This window comes from Neoarius graeffei, chromosome 25, assembly GCF_027579695.1.
Source record: "Neoarius graeffei isolate fNeoGra1 chromosome 25, fNeoGra1.pri, whole genome shotgun sequence".
Classification (NCBI taxonomy): Eukaryota; Metazoa; Chordata; class Actinopteri; order Siluriformes; family Ariidae; genus Neoarius; species Neoarius graeffei.
Genome location: NC_083593.1, coordinates 6,782,125 through 6,800,776, shown reverse-complemented (window position 1 = coordinate 6,800,776; position 18,652 = coordinate 6,782,125). Strand labels below are relative to the sequence as shown.

The following is an 18,652-nucleotide window of genomic DNA, read 5'->3' as shown; positions in this document are numbered from 1 at the left end:
ATGTTCACATTTTGTTCTTTTTCCAGTTGAAAGCCAAGAGAAATGAATGTAACTCCAAAGCCACCCACGCCAGGAACGAATATCTGCTTACTCTGGCAGCAGCCAACGCCCACCAGGGCCGTTACTACGAGACCGATCTGATCAGCTGCATTAAGGTGGTGCTCTATTTCTCACCATGCTTTTAACCTTACATCAGTTCAGGAAGTAGAGTCAAAACAAACAGACTAGTTGTCCAACGTGTGGAATAATGGTGGGCAGCATACTAGTAGAAATAAGACACTTGGAGAAAGAAGAAACTGGAACATATTTTTAAACAAGGGAAAAAATGCGAGTTATTTTTTAAAAATTAGATTAACTTAACATTAGCGAATTAACTGTCCTAACTAGCCAGATGAATATCTAAAAATAACAATGATTTACTTTTTTTCTGCAGAACTTTCTCACAAGTCATGAACTTTTGTTTTGTTAGTCAACCAGCATGAGCCAGCTAGGATCATCTTGGAACTCAGACTCGTGTAAGCTGTTTTCAGCAGGGTAGCCACAGCCTCCCAACAAATAAGCACAAACATTTTCCAGCTTGGTTCCAATCCAAGTGCACAAACTTCACTGTTTCATCTGAAAGGCTTTTCAGAGCAGGAATAGCAGGAATAATTTCTAAGTGAATGCACTCTGATGCACCCACAAACCACTTGAAGATAACTCCTACTAAATGAGGATGTTTAAAGTTAGACTTCAGCTGAGAATGTGTATATTCACGTGTATGAGAAGCCATCATATTTGTTCTGCAGAGATCATATTTCCATTATTGTTTAAGTTATAGGATCCCAATGTGTGGACAACATGGCAAAATGCTGAAAAAAATGGCAAAATAAATAATACATAACATACACATAATAGAAGGTTTTGACAGCCAGGCAATAGTGCAAACAAGCTTAAATGAATATTTCATTAGTACAGGGCTCGACATTTTGCAAGTACTACTTTTTTATTTTTTAGGAAAACCATAGAATAGTTGTGAATTGCAACATAAAATGAAGATCACACACTGAGTTGAAGTTTGGTTATTGATTAAGTTTATTTTTAACTTTGGTTATGGTTAACTTTTTACTTGTAACAGACAATAACAATTTTATCCAAAATAGTTTTTCCTGCCTTCGTCAATTTATCTCTATTTCACATGCATGCAGCTGTCGTAAAGTTCAGTGTGTTTGTGTCGAACTCTCTCGCAGACTGTAGGTTCATTACTCGATAATGTAGAAATCATAAAATAGAAATCTATAACAAAGTTTGTATGAAGAAAACAATAGGGTGCCAAGACTTTTGAACAGTACTGTGCTTGAGAATATTTATATATTGTGGGTTTTTTTCCAATTTATTTATTTATTTTTTGTTATATCATCCACCTCTAGGTTTAAAAAAAAAAAAACAGCACTGTGTCATGACAGACAGGATAATGTTTGAGTTTTAAAGCATATATGCAGAACCATGGCCTCACTTTTTGTTTATAAATGCCTTGAGACCTCAAGAATGGCACAGAAATAGTTTTAAGCATTAACAATAATATAGTAATTTTTATGATTAAAATGATTTCTATAGGCAGCAGTCTGAGTGAATGACCTTGACATCTGTGACATCACAGTACAGTAGGAAGGCTATCGGTCTCATCGCCATTTCGGCTATACTAAAACACAGAGCTGACTGCAACTTCAAGCTTCCATTTTGAGCTAATTTATCGCCATGCCACGTAGATGTGCTGCTGGTCGGTGCAGCAACACGACAGAAGGTGGATTTATGTTGCATTCATGGCCCAAGAATGTTCGAACTGCAAAGATGAATTTTGCGAGACGTTCACGGGCACATTGGGCACCTACGAAGTGATCTCTCCTCTGCTCTGCACATTTTACTGAAGACTCGTACGAGACCTCTGATCTGATCTATAAGCCCCTATTGAAAGAGGGTGCAGTACCAACAATTAAAGGAAAAGAAAACTACAAGAAAAGGAAAGTAAGTTCAGTTGCACCAGTTCTCTCGGAGTGTGGGCTGAAGGTTGTTGCCAAAACCCAGGACGGGACATGACATCATATTGCTCGGGCAGTGATCTCCCTGCGGTTGTTGCTAAAACCGGTGACGTGACGTCCTGGGTTTTAGTAATTGCCTGAGCTGAGCAGTAAGGGCGGAGTACTCAGTATGGAGAAAATGGAGAATGAGTGGACCAGCCGTCTGATTTCTCCGCTGGATACGCTCGCCTCAGCAGCAGTATCTCATCCTTGCATGGAAGAAGTGAATGAACGGAGAACTGAACGAACAACTGAAAGTCAGATTGTTTCAAAACAGTCGGCCACAAGGTCGGCCTTCAAGAAGCGAGAACACAGACGGGTAAGCTGCGACTCTCATTTGGATACAAAACAACAAAAACACTCGTTGTTTACCTGCATTTAGATTAATACATGTAACTTGTATTGTGTGTTTAGGTTAGCAGTATAAGATTATTTAATTTGCTTCAGAATGTGATTGTCTCAGTTCATCTGATTATTTAATTAGCCTTTTACGTTTTATCAGTGAAAATGCTTGCCTGTACGTGCATGTTGCATGAGTTACAGTGGTGCTTGAAAGTTTGTGAACCCTTTAGAATTTTCTATATTTCTGCATAAATATGACCTAAAACATCATCAGATTTTCACACAAGTCCTAAAAGTAGATAAAGAGAACCAGTTAAACAAATGAGACAAAAATATTATACTTAGTCATTTATTTATTGAGGAAAATGATCCAATATTACATATCTGTGAGTGGCAAAAGTATATGAACCTTTGCTTTCAGTATCTGGTGTGACCCCCTTGTGCAGCAATAACTGCAACTAAACGTTTCTGGTAACTGTTGATCAGTCCTGCACACCGGCTTGGAGGAATTTTAGCCCGTTCCTCCGTACAGAACGGCTTCAACTCTGGGATGTTGGTGGGTTTCCTCACATGAACTGCTCGCTTCAGGTCCTTCCACAACATTTCCATTGGATTAAGGTCAGGACTTTGACTTGGCCATTCCAAAACATTAACTTTATTCTTCTTTAACCATTCTTTGGTAGAACGACTTGTGTGCTTAGGGTCGTTGTCTTGCTGCATGACCCACCTTCTCTTGAGATTCAGTTCATGGACAGATGTCCTGACATTTTCCTTTAGAATTCGCTGGTATAATTCAGAATTCATTGTTCCATCAATGATGGCACACTGTCTTGGCCCAGATGCAGCAAAACAGGCTCAAACCACGATATTACCACCACCATGTTTCACAGATGGGATAAGGTTCTTATGCTGGAATGCAGCGTTTTCCTTTCTCCAAACATAACGCTTCTCATTTAAACCAAAAAGTTCTATTTTGGTCTCATCCGTCCACAAAACATTTTTCCAATAGCCTTCTGGCTTGTCCACGTGATCTTTAGCAAACTGCAGACGAGCAGCAATGTTCTTTTTGGAGAGCAGTGGCTTTCTCCTTGCAACCCTGCCATGCACACCATTGTTGTTCAGTGTTCTCCCGGTGGTGAACTCATGAACATTAACATTAGCCAATGTGAGAGAGGCCTTCAGTTGCTTAGAAGTTACCTTGGGGTCCTTTGTGACCTCACCGACTATTATACGCCTTGCTCTTGGAGTGATCTTTGTTGGTCCACCACTCCTGGGAAGGGTAACAATGGTCTTGAATTTTCTCCATTTGTACACAATCTGTCTGACTGTGGATTGGTGGAGTCCAAACTCTTTAGAGATGGTTTTGTAACCTTTTCCAGCCTGATGAGCATCAACAACGCTTTTTCTGAGGTCCTCAGAAATCTCCTTTGTTCGTGCCATGATACACTTCCACAAACATGTGTTGTGAAGATCAGACTTTGATAGATCCCTGTTCTTTAAATAAAACAGGGTGCCCACTCACACCTGATTGTCATCCCATTGATCAAAAACACCTGACTCTAATTTCACCTTCAAATTAACTGCTAATCCTAGAGGTTCATATACTTTTGCCACTCACAGATATGTAATATTGGATCATTTTCCTCAATAAATAAATGACCAAGTATACTATTTTTGTCTCGTTTGTTTAACTGGGTTCTCTTTATCTACTTTTAGGACTTGTGTGAAAATCTGATGATGTTTTAGGTCATATTTATGCAGAAATATAGAAAATTCTAAAGGGTTCACAAACTTTCAAGCACCACTGTATAACACCCATCCTGTTTTAATGAGAGTCAACCCACAATCAATGAAGTCAAATCAGTCTTAGTTGAGTAAGTCGGTAACAGTATTTCTTATTTTCACCATAAATTTTTAATTATATGACTTTGGTCTATAGCTGTCAAAGGCCTCGGCCTTCAAACCAGTTCCTGCTGTGACGTCACGCACTCAGGGCTGGCTGGCTTAGCGGGGCAGCTCCAATGCCAACCTTGCAGTCGAGTTTAACTCTCAAAAATGTATTTTTTATTCCCATTTATGCAGCATACAAGAGTCAAGGATGGAGATACTATCTGTTCAGAAATGTATTTAAAAATAAAGGTTCTGCGTATCTCCTTTAAAGTTGTTTAGTGTGTAGGTTTTGGTGTTTTATACAGACCTGGCAACCTGTAACTGAATCAGTGCAGCCATGTGCATGTCATGATGTGGCGTGTTTTTTTTTTTTGGTTAATAAATCTAAAGGTAGATGATATCAAAATAAATATTTTGCACAGGACTGTGTTCCTCTGATAACAGAAACAAAGCTCCAGCTCTCTCTGCTCTGTTCTTTCAGGATTTATCGCGCATGCCACTCCTTGTTGAGTTTTTTATGCCCGAGTTGTTTGAAACCAATCTGGGTTTTCTGTGTCGAATAAGGAAGCGGCTTCACCTTTAAAAAAATCAAACACTTTCATGAAGCCACTGACTTGAATGTGAGCAAAAAAAAAAAAAAGAGAGAGAGATTCTTAAGCAAACTCTTCCGTCCTCACTTCCGACTTTGTTTTTGTAAAAGGCATTTTAAATACAATCGTGAATCTCTTTGGAGTTGTTAGGCTTAGCTCCTCTCTTCGTATTCTTTAACCACTCATTTCCTCGTTGTTCTTGAAGCATTTGCTTCAATTTGTTAACATTTTTCTTGATAGCGGGGGGACGGTAATGCCTTTTATCCATTTCTCTGTTTGAACAAGCAAACACGGCGCAAAAATTAACCATACTGAAGACGGATTAAGCCTTGCTTGCATGAAAGATGGTGTCTGTCTGACCCCAGCTGTAATTATCACGTGATGTGTGATGTCATGCACAAGGGGTGTGTAAACAGTACACATATCAACAGCGGGAGTATATAAAGTAACATTGGAAAGCAGTAAATGAAACCGAGACTAAGAAAACAGCCAAGACATAATGGCGGATACGTAGTGAGGGACATGCCCCGGCCAGGCACGTCGGGGACATATCCCACTTGCCCGAATGCATGTTTCACTTGCCCCGGGCAATCGGGCAGTGCTTAATGTCGAGCCCTGGAGTAAAACCAAATAAAATTTTTAGCTCTGTGATACAGCTTTGTTGTTTTGTCCATCCCCAGGTCCTGGATGGCAGCGTGTATGATCACATGAAAGGCTATCTGGTTTCACTGTGTCAGGCTGAGCTAGAGGCATCCCACGTCATTCAGGACACCTTTAACTTCCTGCTGGAGAAGTCCAGTGGAGTGAGTGGAACATACTTGCAAACATATACACATGCCTTGGAAAAACACACAGACAGCACAATGGCCTCACGGGTGCTGTTGGGAATTTGATCTGGCAGTAAAAAGCAGCCAGATCAAGTCCCACTGCATACATGATGGTGTCTGTAAACATATTATGTTATGTTTCAGCACAGTTTGGATCTTACAGTAACTGGGCCCCTCTGCACAGTATTCACTTTAGAAACGCACCTTAAAAGTTAGACACTGGAGCTCTGGCCAACATATGTGGCTCAAATAAATCATTGTCCGTTGACTCCAAGTCAGAGTGTCTCAAGCAGAAAATATGTATTCGTTCAACTGATGTGTGATAAAATCTCACTCGTTGTTATCCCGAATGCTGATTCTGTTATTTACCTCGAATGTTGAACTGAGGCACTTGGTCATATTGTTCTGATTTGGAGCCAGTCTTGCATCTTAGTAACATGATGATCTTTCGAGTTTGTTTCCATCCGTCTCAGCATGACCTTATCCTTGGTCTAGTGTGTCTTCTTTGCGGTGTGTGTTTGCACAGAGTTAAGTTTCAAAACACACACATACAGGTCCTCTTTCACACTGAGCCCAATTGGCGTGGTCAGAAAGGATTGATAGATTTTGCTATACTGCGTGGTTATAATATAATATAATCTCATCTCATTATCTGTAGCCGCTTTATCCTGTTCTACAGGGTCGCAGGCAAGCTGGAGCCTATCCCAGCTGACTACGGGTGAAAGGCGGGGTACACCCTGGACAAGTCGCCAGGTCATCACAGGGCTGACACATAGACACAGACAACCATTCACACTCACATTCACACCTACGCTCAATTTAGAGTCACCAGTTAACCTAACCTGCATGTCTTTGGACTGTGGGGGAAACCGGAGCACCCGGAGGAAACCCACGCGGACACAACATGCAAACTCCACACAGAAAGGCCCTCGCCGGCCACGGGGTTCGAACCCGGATCTTCTTGCTGTGAGGCGACAGTGCTAACCACTACAACACCGTGCCGCCCATATAATATAATATAATATGTTGTGTTTTTGCATCTCTTTCTGTGTAGGTTATGCAGGACTTTCATCAGGAGCTCTTTATCCAGGAGAACCTTGCGTTTCAGAAAGCTTCCCCCTTCAACTTTCAACCCTGTGAGAATGATTCTGTAAGTTCTTCTCTTCCAGAGACATATTAAATAAGGCTCGTGGAGAGTAAACATTAGCCCCAGTCGATATGCAATCGTCCTGAATCCTAAATGACTTCCTATTCACTATATTGGCTCACTACATAGGGTATAAAGTAAGGGCATTACAGAACCGAATAGAACGCTGTGTAAGATTCAGCCACTTACATGTGATGTCAATTTTAGTCGACATACATTGTGTGCTTGATGTCGTCTTTTTAAACACAGATTTAGGATGATGATCCTGTTAATATCCTGCACTCTGGTATCCTTTGCCTCTTGGCTCAGTTAGCCTTCTCTCGTCTGTTCTGCTACCTTTTAAGCATTCTCTCTCTGTCTCTCTTTCTCGTTGGACCCAGTTCTCCACTCGGGCCCCGGGACACCTTCACACTGGATAATTTGTTCAAGCATCAAGCCTCTTTTTGTTTTGTTTTGTTTTTCCTTTTCTTTCCCTCTCGAAATTAAACAAGTACCACCCTGTTCCCAATGAAAATATTAGTGACGCGGTACTTCTCTCACTGAGATGGAAGAGTCCAGAAAAATGTGCCCAGGGTGAAGAGGCGTGGAGCTGCAGGGAGGCCTGTAAAAGAGAGCTTTGTGAGGGCGCACTTACTGGGCGCAGCGTGTGTAGTCTAGCCGACTCTCCTCCGCCCTTCTCGCCACATAACATCTGAAACCACCTTGCCTTTGGCTCCACACTCCTCCCTGACACGCCTTCCGAATCAAAACCTGCCACCACTGTATGCATTGATTCCAGAAATGATCAAACTGGAAAACAAGATCTGTGTGTGTACTAAAAATGTATTTAGCTCACAATCTAGGTTTAAGTTTGTTTAGCAGCTGTGTTAACAAGAGTTAAAAAAAATAATTGCACAAATGTTTTTTTTTTTTTTTGCTAGTTATTCTAAATCACATAGTATGTTTCAAATATTCGTATATGATTTATGACGTACATGGATTACAGGTTTTAGAAACATTTTCTGGGGGGGGAAAAAAGACAGCAGGTACATTCAGTAAAGATTTAACAGCAGCCGGTCTGTTCTGTGCCACCCATACCCAAAATTAGCGAGTGCATGTCAATGGTCCCATTCTTTAGCCGATTGCATCACTGAAGAGTGTTTAGTTGGTCAATATTTAGACTTCTGTCCACAGGCGTGCTCCGGCATGGGTTCCCTCCTTTCTGGGTTTTTGAACTCTGTTTGTCCAACTTGTCACAGGTTTCTATTTGTTATATTATTGAAGATTTGGGTAATAAATTGGGGGGAAAAAGAGACAATTTTAATTGTATATTTCGAAGGTATTGACATGTTCATTTTATCTCTGAATGGAATGTTATTAGAAACTACATAGCATAACCTTATTTGTGTTATATTACTGACCATAGTGGACCAAAAAGAGTTTTATTGCCTTATGTAAATAAAAGGTGAAATCTAGCTGTAAGACTATTGTACTTAGAAGCTCCTCTGAACAAAAATCTGCCTTATTTACACCATCATTGTGTTTATTTGGCTTTTTTTGATGTAAGAATTTGCATTTTTTTTTTCCCCTCTGAACCAGCAGGTTTCTCTGGTTTTGTTCCACCTCCCAAAAACATGTCAGTAGGTGAATTAGTATGATTAATTGGCTCGAAGTATGAATGAGTATGTGAATGTATATGGGTTGACATCCCATCCAGGCTGGATTCTTGCCTCATACCTAGTTTTTCAGATCCACCATGACCCTGACCAGAGTAAAGTGGTTTCTGAATATTCCCGATTAAAAAACTACATTTATTTATCCAGATTTATCATGGAAAAAGACAAAGTCTGTATCTAAAATGTCATGAACTGTTAGTGAAAGTGTTTAGGAAACTTGATTGGGTACGTGGATAAATTAGAAACATCAGAAAATTAATTATGGATTGCATTTTGCACTCTGCAGTTATGGCTTACTTTATGATGATACTGGTAATATTGTGCACACTGGTATCTGTTGCCTGATGCGTACTGATACAAGGCTTCCTGTTTCTGTGATACTGGGTTATACTTGGAGCATGATTTCTATTTACAGAGCCATACAACTGCATTCGTGCCTGTCATTTGAGGTATTATTTGCAATTTGTTCATGTCCAGCTTGTCACAGGAGATGAGCTTGGGACTGTAACATTTCTCTCCCGTGATAGGTAATGCAGATAGAGAAGGAGAGCGGCACAGCGGAGGAGCACAATCTGAATAAAGAGGCGCGGAAGTGGGCCACCCGCGTAGCCAGGGAACACAAGAACGTCATCCACAGTCAACGGGTAAGAGACATGTACAGTGACCAGAAGTTGTTTCAGGATGTCAGGGAGTGTGACTGTGTGATTTTTGTGTTTGTAGACTCTGTCAGAGTGTGAAGGGACGCCTCAGCAAGAGCACAACACCAGTGAATTAGAGCTGAAGATGGAGGAGGCGAAAGAGAGCATCCGAAAAGCAGAGGTAAGGAGCGTGTGAGTTTAGATGAATAATGTATCACCTGTTACCTGGTGGAAATCTTATGTTAGTTACATTGCTACACCACTAGACTTTGGGCACCTCCTTCTGGTCAGTCAGTGCGTTTACATGCACATAGAGAGAATCGAATTTCTGCCGTTGCTCGACTGAAATCGAAGTTCAAAATGCCATGTATACACCTTAATTCGGCTGAAATCGAACCAAACTTGATTTCTCGGAATCGAGCTACACGACCTAGATTATGCGATTTCTGCCGAGCTACTTAGTGCATGTATACCCTATTGAGCTACGTATTCGAGCTACTTACTTCAGCACTGCCCCTTCCGGAAGTGACGAGTGACGAGACCACAAGCGGGAAACACAACAGCCTCGGTCGCCATGACAACGAATCATGACAACGGCATGAATCTTTTCTTTTTGTGGCATTGTTTGCACTGTTAAAATTTAGCTCACTTACTGTATCACCAAATACATCTGTACAGCTGTTGCATAGCTGTGAATTGTGTACATAAACAAGTCATTGTATTTGTGTGTGTGTGTGTGTATATGTCCAACATCTGAAGAATGTCAATAAAAACAAAACAATTGAACTTTTTGTGTGTTTATTAAGACGTAAGTTAAATTGTAAGCAAAAAAATATATTTTTTTGTAAGCAAAAAATGGACTTTAGAAAAATATACAATTGTGCAAAATAAGTTGTCTTACAAAACAGTGGTCTGCGCAGGACAGTTTGTAGCCATACAGTCTGTTAGAGCAAGCCGAACAGCTTGAGCACGGAACTTGTGAACACGGAACTGCCAGTGTTGCCAGATTGGGCGGTTTTAAGTGCATTTTGGCGGATTTGAACATGTTTTGGGCTGGAAAACGTCAGCAGTATCTGGCAACGCTGCTGATAACTTTGTTTATACTCTTGAATAGCTCTTCTTCATGACGACAACCGGAAGTGTACCAACACGATGGGGCGTGTAGCGCCACCTGTGGCTCGGGTACACAATGTACCTCACACAATAGCTCAATTTCCTTGTGTGCATGTAGGATTGGATTTCTCTGGTACCCCTGCTGGAACCCTTAGCTCGATTACCAACAGTAGCTCGATTTGGATGTGCATGTAAACGCACTGAGTGATCCAGAATTTCATCGTTCTTTTTAAATGCAACTCCTCAGATGTACAGCAGTGCAATTGATATCATCAGGGAACTCCATGAGTGGCATTGGCACTGCTGTAAAACTGCGAATGAACAGATATGTAATTGAGAAATCAGCAAGGAATGGAGGGAACAGGCTTTTATGCTCTCTCTCTGCAGACAGTGAAGCTGAAGGCCGAGGCTCGCCTGAACCTGCTGAGAGACGTGGGTGTGGCCGTCGACACCTGGATAAAGAGCGCCATGAACCAAGTGATGGAGGAGCTGGAAAATGAAAGATGGGCCACAATGACAACCCATGATGCTTCTCTTTCTGTAAGTCATAACATTTGCAGTCGTGCTTCAATAGTAATTAATAAATGAGTCCAGCAAAAATCTTATGTTTAAGCCTTTTGTTTTTACATTTGCTTCTAGAGCACAGCAGATTTTGACAGAGAGGAGGATGAAGAGACGGAGGACACTGAAACTCTCGATGATAGCAGCTCCAGTCCTTCTAGCACCTTGAGGAACTACCCGCTGACCTGCAAAGTGCTTTACTCATATCAGGTCTGTTTCCATGACTCTGCAATGCTAGGATTATCTAAAAAAAAAATTATCTTTTTTTTCCCCCTTGTCCGTGATCTGTCAGTCAGCACTGCTCAAAAAATTAATAACAATTAATATGATGTGTATGTATGTATTTGTTTTTTTATTTGTTTGTTTATGCATCCAATAGGCATCACAACCAGATGAGCTAACGATTGAGGAGCAGGAAGTACTGGAAGTCATAGATGATGGTGATATGGAAGACTGGGTTAAGGTACAGTGTCCATAAGACATGCTGACACATTAACTGCAGATTATATGGTTTGTTAACTGCTATTGAAAGGATGACCTTTGAATATTAATATCATATAAACCTCCAGTATGCAACTAAACACACTGTTTTAATGATTAGTGACCATTTGAGAGATTGCAGATTTTTGTTTTGATAAATCAGCATAGGCATGCATTTATTCGAAAGAGAATAATTTTATAATCAAATTTATGCAGATCAATCTTAAGATATGACAGTTCTACTGTTTGTTCGATTGTGTTCCAAGCCATTTCTGTTTAAGCAAAATATGTTGTTTTTGTCCATGAATGTACCTTTAACATCAACACTGCTGTTACTTGGTTTATAAGAAACTCTTCAGTTACGTCAGACTCTGTGTTGGCGTTTTCTTTAGGCCAGAAACAGAGCAGGGCAGGTGGGGTATGTGCCTGAGAAGTACCTGCAGTTGCCCTCCTCTAACAGTCTACTGAGCATGCTTCAGTCCCTGGCAGCTCTGGACACACGCTCATACTCCTCCAATAATTCCACCGAGCAAGAGCTCGAGTCTGCCCCTGACCATATCCAGACCAGCCCCAACGGAGACAACAGCGGTGAGCAGCCAGTAAACACTACATAACATACTGTACGGGGTGATGACGACAGACAGTGAGTTATGTATTCTGATTACAAAAAGTCAAAGATAACATTCTTTTGAGAATGTCTGTCTAAATCAGATTACAGTTTATCCACTGTATAACATAATACAGTTTACCTTCAATGAAGCACAATCCATTAATTCATAATTTGCTGAGATTGCATAAAAAAACTACACGTCAAATGTCTTGCACGTAAAATACTAGTTGTTTCTTAACAGCTCGCAGAATAGCGAAGTGTAAGTTAATGATCCAGATTTACTAAATACATGTCATTCATGTATGTTGTAGAGAAGTAAACACTTAGCCTGACTCCTTTCTGTAATAAAAGAACCAACATTTACTATATTTTTGTAACCTTATAGAAAGCATTCAAGATCATTCGACATGAATTGATCTTGGATTATAACCTTTGATTGTAGAAAGAATGAAACTAAATAAACCAAAGTCAGAAGCATCCTAAAAGTTATCCATCCATCCATCCATTATCTGGGTCGTGGGCGAGCTGGAGCCTATCCCAGCTGACTACGGGCGAAAGGCGGGGTACACCCTGGACAAGTCGCCAAGTCATCACAGGGTTGACACAGAGACAAACAACCATTCACACTCACATTCACACCTACGCTCAATTTAGAGTCACCAGTTAACCTAACCTGCATGTCTTTGGACTGTGGGGGAAACCGGAGCACCCGGGGGAAACCCACGCGGACACGGGGAGAACATGCACACTCCACACAGAAAGGCCCTTGCCGGCCACGGGGCTCGAACCCGGACCTTCTTGCTGTGAGGCGACAGTGCTAACCACTACACCTCAGTGCTGCCCCTAAAAGCTATCCATTGTAATCAAATTAGATTTTTTTTCTTCCTAAAAATCTAAAATACAGTCTTACTTACATTAATTATAACACCTTTCTGGTCATTTGTATCAGTGGTTAATTAGATTTTGGCTCAATCACTATATGAGACTTCCATAACACAATATTGAAAATGTACATGCAATGTTCTGGATGGGTCAATTCAATTTTCTACTCATTATATCAGGTGATGAACTATAAAGAGTTGACAAACAAGCTTATTGTATACACTGTGAATATAAAGTGAATTATCGTTCTAGATATTACAGCTGCAAAACCTCAGGAATTACATGTTCCACAAAATCCACTTACTTTTATGTTCACACTGAGCACTCCCAACACAAAGCAAACAAATAAAATGATTGGAAGACTGGTCTGTACATGCATCACACAGGCAAAAAAAAAACAGTCATCAGTTCAAAAATTTCTCCCTCTGCTGGTTGTATGTGGTAGTGCAAAGTCACAGTCATGTCTCTCATGCAATTAAACACGTTGCCAGAATTACATTGTGCTCTCTCTCTCTCTCTCTCTCTCTCTTTCTTTCTCTCACTCACTCACTCACTCACTCACTCACTCACTCACTCACTCACACAGTGCACTTTGCGAAGGCATTGTATGATTATGAGGCTCAGACTGAGGACGAGCTCTCCTTTCCCGAGGGAGCCATTATCCGCATTCTGAACAAAGACAACCAGGAGGACGACGGCTTTTGGGAGGGCGAGTTTAACGGTAGCGTGGGGGTTTTTCCTGCTGTGCTGGTGGAAGATCTGGCCACACCAAACGGCGAGGACACACACACAGGCATGGAGACACAGGTATGTACAGACAGGCGCATTTACTAAAGTCTATATATAAATACCGCAATATGAAAAATTTTCGATAGCTCATTCCTGTATGCTTTATAGCTTCTCCGTAGACAGCACTGAGGAAATTAAAAGCTGTATATTTTCTATGTGCAGGAGACTCCGTGTAATCAGAGTCGTCCTCCTCGTCCCTTGTCTACGACTCAGTACCAGCCCTCATCCTGCAGTAGCCCTGTCTCCAGTCCGCATGCCACGCCCACTCTGCACTCGCCAATCTCCAGCCCAGCCAGCTCCTCAGCCTCCCCTCTCGCCAGTCCACGCTCCCTTAACGGCTACCACAGACCGGCGCCGGCGCCCCCAAAAACACCCAGCAACAGTAAGAAACGCAACTATATTTAGCATTTTGTAGCATAAGGTGGTCAATTAATTTGAAACATTTACAGTTATTATTTAAACTGGTCAGTCACTAAGCTTATTCTATCTCACATAGACCACGGCCACAACTCCACACCTCCGCCCAGGTACCCTGCAGACAGCAGACCAGGAACACTGAGACCTGTAAGCACCATAGAATGAAGCTCTCAAAATTCCTTCAGTGATGCTTGACATTCATGTTTTTGTTTTTGTTTTTAATAGGTGCGAGCTGCACCTCCCCCTCCTCCTCCCAAACAACAGGCCCAGGGTCAAGTGCAGAAGAAAGAAGAAGTCGAGATCACGCTGGTCTAAAGGCGCCACTCTGGTGGTCGCTCACTTATTTCACTTGACTTGACCACCGTGGCAGTCTCTGAGCCCGTTCCGGGTAAAGGAGCGCTTCAGGTTTGGATCATATCAAAATCCAAACGGTAGCAGCAAGGGAAAGCCGGATGCATCGAGGATGCATTTTGCAAACAGCTGAGTTTAATCAAGCCAGAGGTCTCTTTATGTGATCCGCTTCCATCTTCCCTCATCTGTTTTGAAGTCATGAACTGAGCACTGAGCACGCTGGGGGTTCAGTCACAACCAGTGGCTCAGCAGTCAGTGGAAACACCCTGTGGTTTTCATTTCACGTTTCAAATTTCAGATGAATTATTACAACTGGTGTTTGACTCTTCCATTTACTTCCTGTGGAACAGTGTGACAGGAGCTGGCCCGCCCAGCCGAGAACACGACTGGAAGTAAAACAGACTTCTTCAAGGGAAAAGTGGCAATTTCATTTCAATGCATTTCAAAATTTGTAAGTGTGTATGGGTGGGTTTTTTTTTTTTCCTTGAATCTATCTCACTTTGTAAAACACTATTGGAAAGCAGACTTTAAAATAAGCATTGGGTTCACGACTAACACAAGTCGGCCATCTTGAATCTAGCATGCTTTTTCTGTGGTCAAACAGTATTTTTATTTTTTAGAAATGTCCTTTATGGTATCATATCAGAACTGTCTGTTGACTCGGAAGGTTGTGGGAGCGTTCATGAAAAGGGCTAGAAAGGTGACTTCATAGCTCTCAAAGCAAGAGGGATTTATTAAGAGAGAATTTCCCTGGTAAAACTCAAAAAGCACTTTAGTGTTCAGAGTTATAGAGAATTTCAGTATTATTGCTTGTGGATTCCGCTGTTGTCAGTATATTATTTAGTTCATGCTGCTAGTTTAGATTCCTGCCATTTTTGGTTTAATGTAATTTATTTCCCTGAAATTATTAATGTGTCTTCTTTTCTAACACAATTTTCTTTCAACCAGATAGTTTACAGAGACAGCCTGAGGCATAGAGGAACACTATACCCATAACAGTCGTGTTTTGAGGTTCTACGTTTGTTTTATTAATTGCAGGTTTAGAAAGATGATGATTGTGTTGAAATGTAGTTAGCTAGAGCAACGTTAAAACTTATAGTTTTGTGTCTCTTGAGATCTGTTGCATGTCATTTTTTTCACGAGTTTACTTTTCCCGTTTTCAGTATCAGGTGTTTGACTGGATGTTTTTCTCATCATTGCTTAAAAGCGACAGAGCACCCAAACGAATCTGTTGCCTTAGCAACAGCATCAAAAGACATGTATTTATCATGTAAAAATGATGATGATAATAAAAAAAGTGTAAAAGACACATATGTGGTTCTTTAATGTTTAGCAGATATAGTGTGAGCGGAGCCCTGCGAGGTGTGTATTCCCACTTTTTCCAGGATAGGCTCCTGATCCGCTACCACCTTGAGTAAGATAAAGTGATTACGATTGGCTGCAATTAATTATTTCAGAATGATCACATTTCACCAGGTCAACATTAGCTTGCTAGTTTACTACCATAAAAGTTAAGTGGGTGGGACCACTAGCATTAGCCTTGTGATTGGTTGAAGTCAAAGATTTTTCCCAGAATGGGACCACCCAACTTTTAGGTCAAGGAGAAATGTGCTGGTAAAGTAAATTTAGATGTTGCAAAGTCACCAATTATTTGTACTAGTCATACACACACACACACACGCCTCAGTTAGAAAGCCTTTAGACAGCTACAATGCCTGGAGCTCTAGCTTCCAGAAAGAGACCTGTAAAATTTAGAGACTTGTAAACTCTGACACAACGACGTGCGGTTTTGTCTCGTCACAGACGCACATACAGAACATAGCTTAGAGGCAATGGCATCAGTCACGCAAACCGGAATAAAATAGCTGATGTATTCGCATGGACACTAACTAGACATGGATATTCGCATTTGCGACGTGCATTTATCAGACATAACATTAACATTACAAAATATTGATAATTTGACTTTGGTTCTTACAGAAACACCAAGTAATTTTAACCACTGCAGATTTTACAACAATAATTAAAACAGCAACAATTTATAAAATGCACAATGTACAAAAATTACACAGTACCCTTGTGTATCAGATTTGAAATAGCAAAAAAAAAAGTCTAAAATGAAAAGAACTGTCCATTCTAACATCCTCTAGTACATACTTAATGCAACCATCAATGACAGTCTTAGAACTTATTTTCATATTTACAGAACATGAACGGCTAAATGACTGGAAATTGGTTCAAGTCTCACAAGCTGCAAGTTTGACACTTCTGTCAGATTTAGGAGAGCCCGCATAATTTCTCACTCACATCCCACAACTTCTTGGCTACGTTATTGTCTTTGGCTTTGGCACTCACTTCCTGCACAGCGCAGCAAGAAAAGTAGCGGCCGCTGAGCAGCTCGATGCCTTCCTGTAGGACGCAGTGAAGGGTTGTTTGGGCGCCGGTCATTGGATCCAGGAACAGCAGCCAGGATACTGGTTCAATGAACACCTTCTGCCAGAGACTGACGTGACGGGAGAGCTCGGTTTTCACAATACCTGTTGTTAGGGTTGAATAAGAGTTAATCCTTGATGTTTCAGGAATTGTCCATCATGTTCAAAAACACACCCAAGAAACTGCTGAGAGAATCTGATCTCATGGAGCATGGATTTTTTTTTTTTAACTAAATCGTAAGCAAAATAAGGTTGTCAGCAAACATTGATTAGATTTTCCAGTGACTTACCAGGATGAACACTGTAGCAGGTGACATTAGTGCCCTTCAGCCTCTTCGCCAGCTCGTGCGTGAAGAGAACGTTACAAAGCTTGCTGTTGCAGTAGGCCTGAAAGAACTGCCAGCTGTATCTCCCACTACCCAGGTCTTTGCTGGTGACCAGTGCATCAAAGTTGATCTTGCCCCATTGATGAGCCATCGAGGACAAGGTGATCACACGGGCTCCCGGGCTCTCCTTAAGCCGGTCCAGCAAGAGGCACGTCAGCAGGAAGTGGCCAAGATGATTGACGCCAAACTCGATACCAAAACCATCTTCAGTTCGACCATCTGCGACAAGACCTGAGGAGGAAAGCATGTTCTTTCAGTGAGTAACTGTTGCACTCTTGGTGCAACTCAAGCGTTAGTGTTAGTCTAGCAGGTTGACTTCACAACACTTTATGATGTTCATCATCAAAAACACAGTTGTGCTTGATTTTACCTGCATTATTAACAAGTACATCCAGCTTGGGTTCTGTCTTCAGGAAGGTCTCAGCCATGGAACGCACCGATTTCAGGCTGCCCAGGTCCAGCTGCATGTACACCACATCGTTGCTCCCAGTCACCTGGTTTTGGAAAGGAAATATCATATGTTGCTTTGTCGTTGTCATCTTCATAACCCCTTCGGACATCATGCGTACAATTGTACATATGAAGTTCGAAAGCATTTTTCCTCGTGTCCAAAGGGGTTAATGGACCAGTCAAACGTGACCAGAAGTACATTTACCTTTTTAATATCGTTGATGGCGGCTTCGGCTTTCTGTTTGTTCCTGCAAGCCAGGATCACTCTCGCTCCTCGACCTGCAAGGTCCATGGCTGTGGCTTTGCCAATCCCAGTGTTCCCACCTGAGGAAGGGATGAACGTCAGTCACTCTGATTGTCCTGCTATATATCATTCTCATCATCATCATCATCATCATCAGACATGTTTCAGTACTAATTACAAGCAGACAAGGCCATGATGGTAACTTGGCATGGTAGAAACACACTTTCTTAGGCGGTTTAATCTAATTTTCACAGTGAACTCAATGAGAACTCGTTAAACTCGCCCTGAACAGAGTCTGGAGAAATTAACACTTACCGGTAATGAGGACTGTTTTTCCACTCATCTCTCTCCCACCTGTACATTTTGACTTCTTAAACAAGGTGTTCACTAAAGTAGCGTACACAACTCCGATTAACACGACGCCAATAACCAGAGAAAACATGTCAGAAGTGAACGGCACGGATTTTCCCTGAGTGTGAACAAGTTTGTACTGACTTTCGAGAAACACTGACGTCTTTTGTACCAGATCCTTGTGACGCACCTGAGGCCTGACAGACAGGTTTGTTCTTTATCAGTGTGTATATGTATGTGTGTGGGGGGGAGGGTAGCCAAACCGGTTCGTTCAAAGTGTGTTTTGTTCTCTTCCTGTTTGGGAATCTGCATTTTTCTTCATAAACTAACTGAAAGTTTACACACACGTCGTTAATCAGCCTTCAGTAGCCTGCTCCTGTGATTCTGCCACTGAGGCGCCATTTTGTGCCCCGTTGATAGTGTGTTTCTGTCAGTGTCTC

At 41.5% G+C, this 18,652-nt stretch overlaps 2 protein-coding genes across 2 annotated transcripts in view; one reads left to right on the top strand and one right to left on the bottom strand.

The window, feature by feature from the left end:
* si:ch211-176g13.8 (F-BAR and double SH3 domains protein 2) overlaps positions 1–15,658 on the top strand; it is a 38,839-nt gene extending 23,181 nt beyond the window's left edge. Inside the window, exons 8-20 of the mRNA XM_060908697.1 lie at positions 27–155; positions 5,560–5,682; positions 6,761–6,856; positions 9,036–9,152; positions 9,229–9,327; positions 10,647–10,799; positions 10,899–11,030; positions 11,200–11,283; positions 11,693–11,888; positions 13,379–13,599; positions 13,744–13,963; positions 14,078–14,145; positions 14,224–15,658. Coding sequence (XP_060764680.1) covers positions 27–155; positions 5,560–5,682; positions 6,761–6,856; positions 9,036–9,152; positions 9,229–9,327; positions 10,647–10,799; positions 10,899–11,030; positions 11,200–11,283; positions 11,693–11,888; positions 13,379–13,599; positions 13,744–13,963; positions 14,078–14,145; positions 14,224–14,313 — 1,728 coding nt within the window. The 3' untranslated portion in view covers positions 14,314–15,658. The remainder of the gene's footprint in view (positions 1–26; positions 156–5,559; positions 5,683–6,760; positions 6,857–9,035; positions 9,153–9,228; positions 9,328–10,646; positions 10,800–10,898; positions 11,031–11,199; positions 11,284–11,692; positions 11,889–13,378; positions 13,600–13,743; positions 13,964–14,077; positions 14,146–14,223) is intronic.
* LOC132873302 (dehydrogenase/reductase SDR family member 13-like) lies at positions 15,650–18,412 on the bottom strand. The gene is made up of 5 exons (XM_060908698.1): positions 18,177–18,412; positions 17,823–17,941; positions 17,538–17,661; positions 17,072–17,398; positions 15,650–16,886 (listed from the first exon to the last, which is right to left on the bottom strand). The coding sequence occupies exons 1-5, from the start codon at positions 18,301–18,303 to the stop codon at positions 16,627–16,629; spliced, it is 957 nt and encodes a 318-aa protein (XP_060764681.1). The 5' UTR covers positions 18,304–18,412; the 3' UTR covers positions 15,650–16,626.
* Positions 18,413–18,652: the final 240 nt, after the last annotated feature.

Excerpts from the sequence above, each read along its gene's own strand:
- LOC132873302 (XM_060908698.1), bottom strand. The coding sequence starts at position 18,303 with ATGTTTTCTCTGGTTATTGGCGTCGTGTTAATCGGAGTTGTGTACGCT. Across the intron at positions 17,662-17,822 it reads CCATCAACGATATTAAAAAG|GTGACTGGGAGCAACGATGT; the intron begins GTAAATGTACTT and ends TTCCAAAACCAG. Across the intron at positions 17,399-17,537 it reads TGTACTTGTTAATAATGCAG|GTCTTGTCGCAGATGGTCGA; the intron begins GTAAAATCAAGC and ends TTTCCTCCTCAG.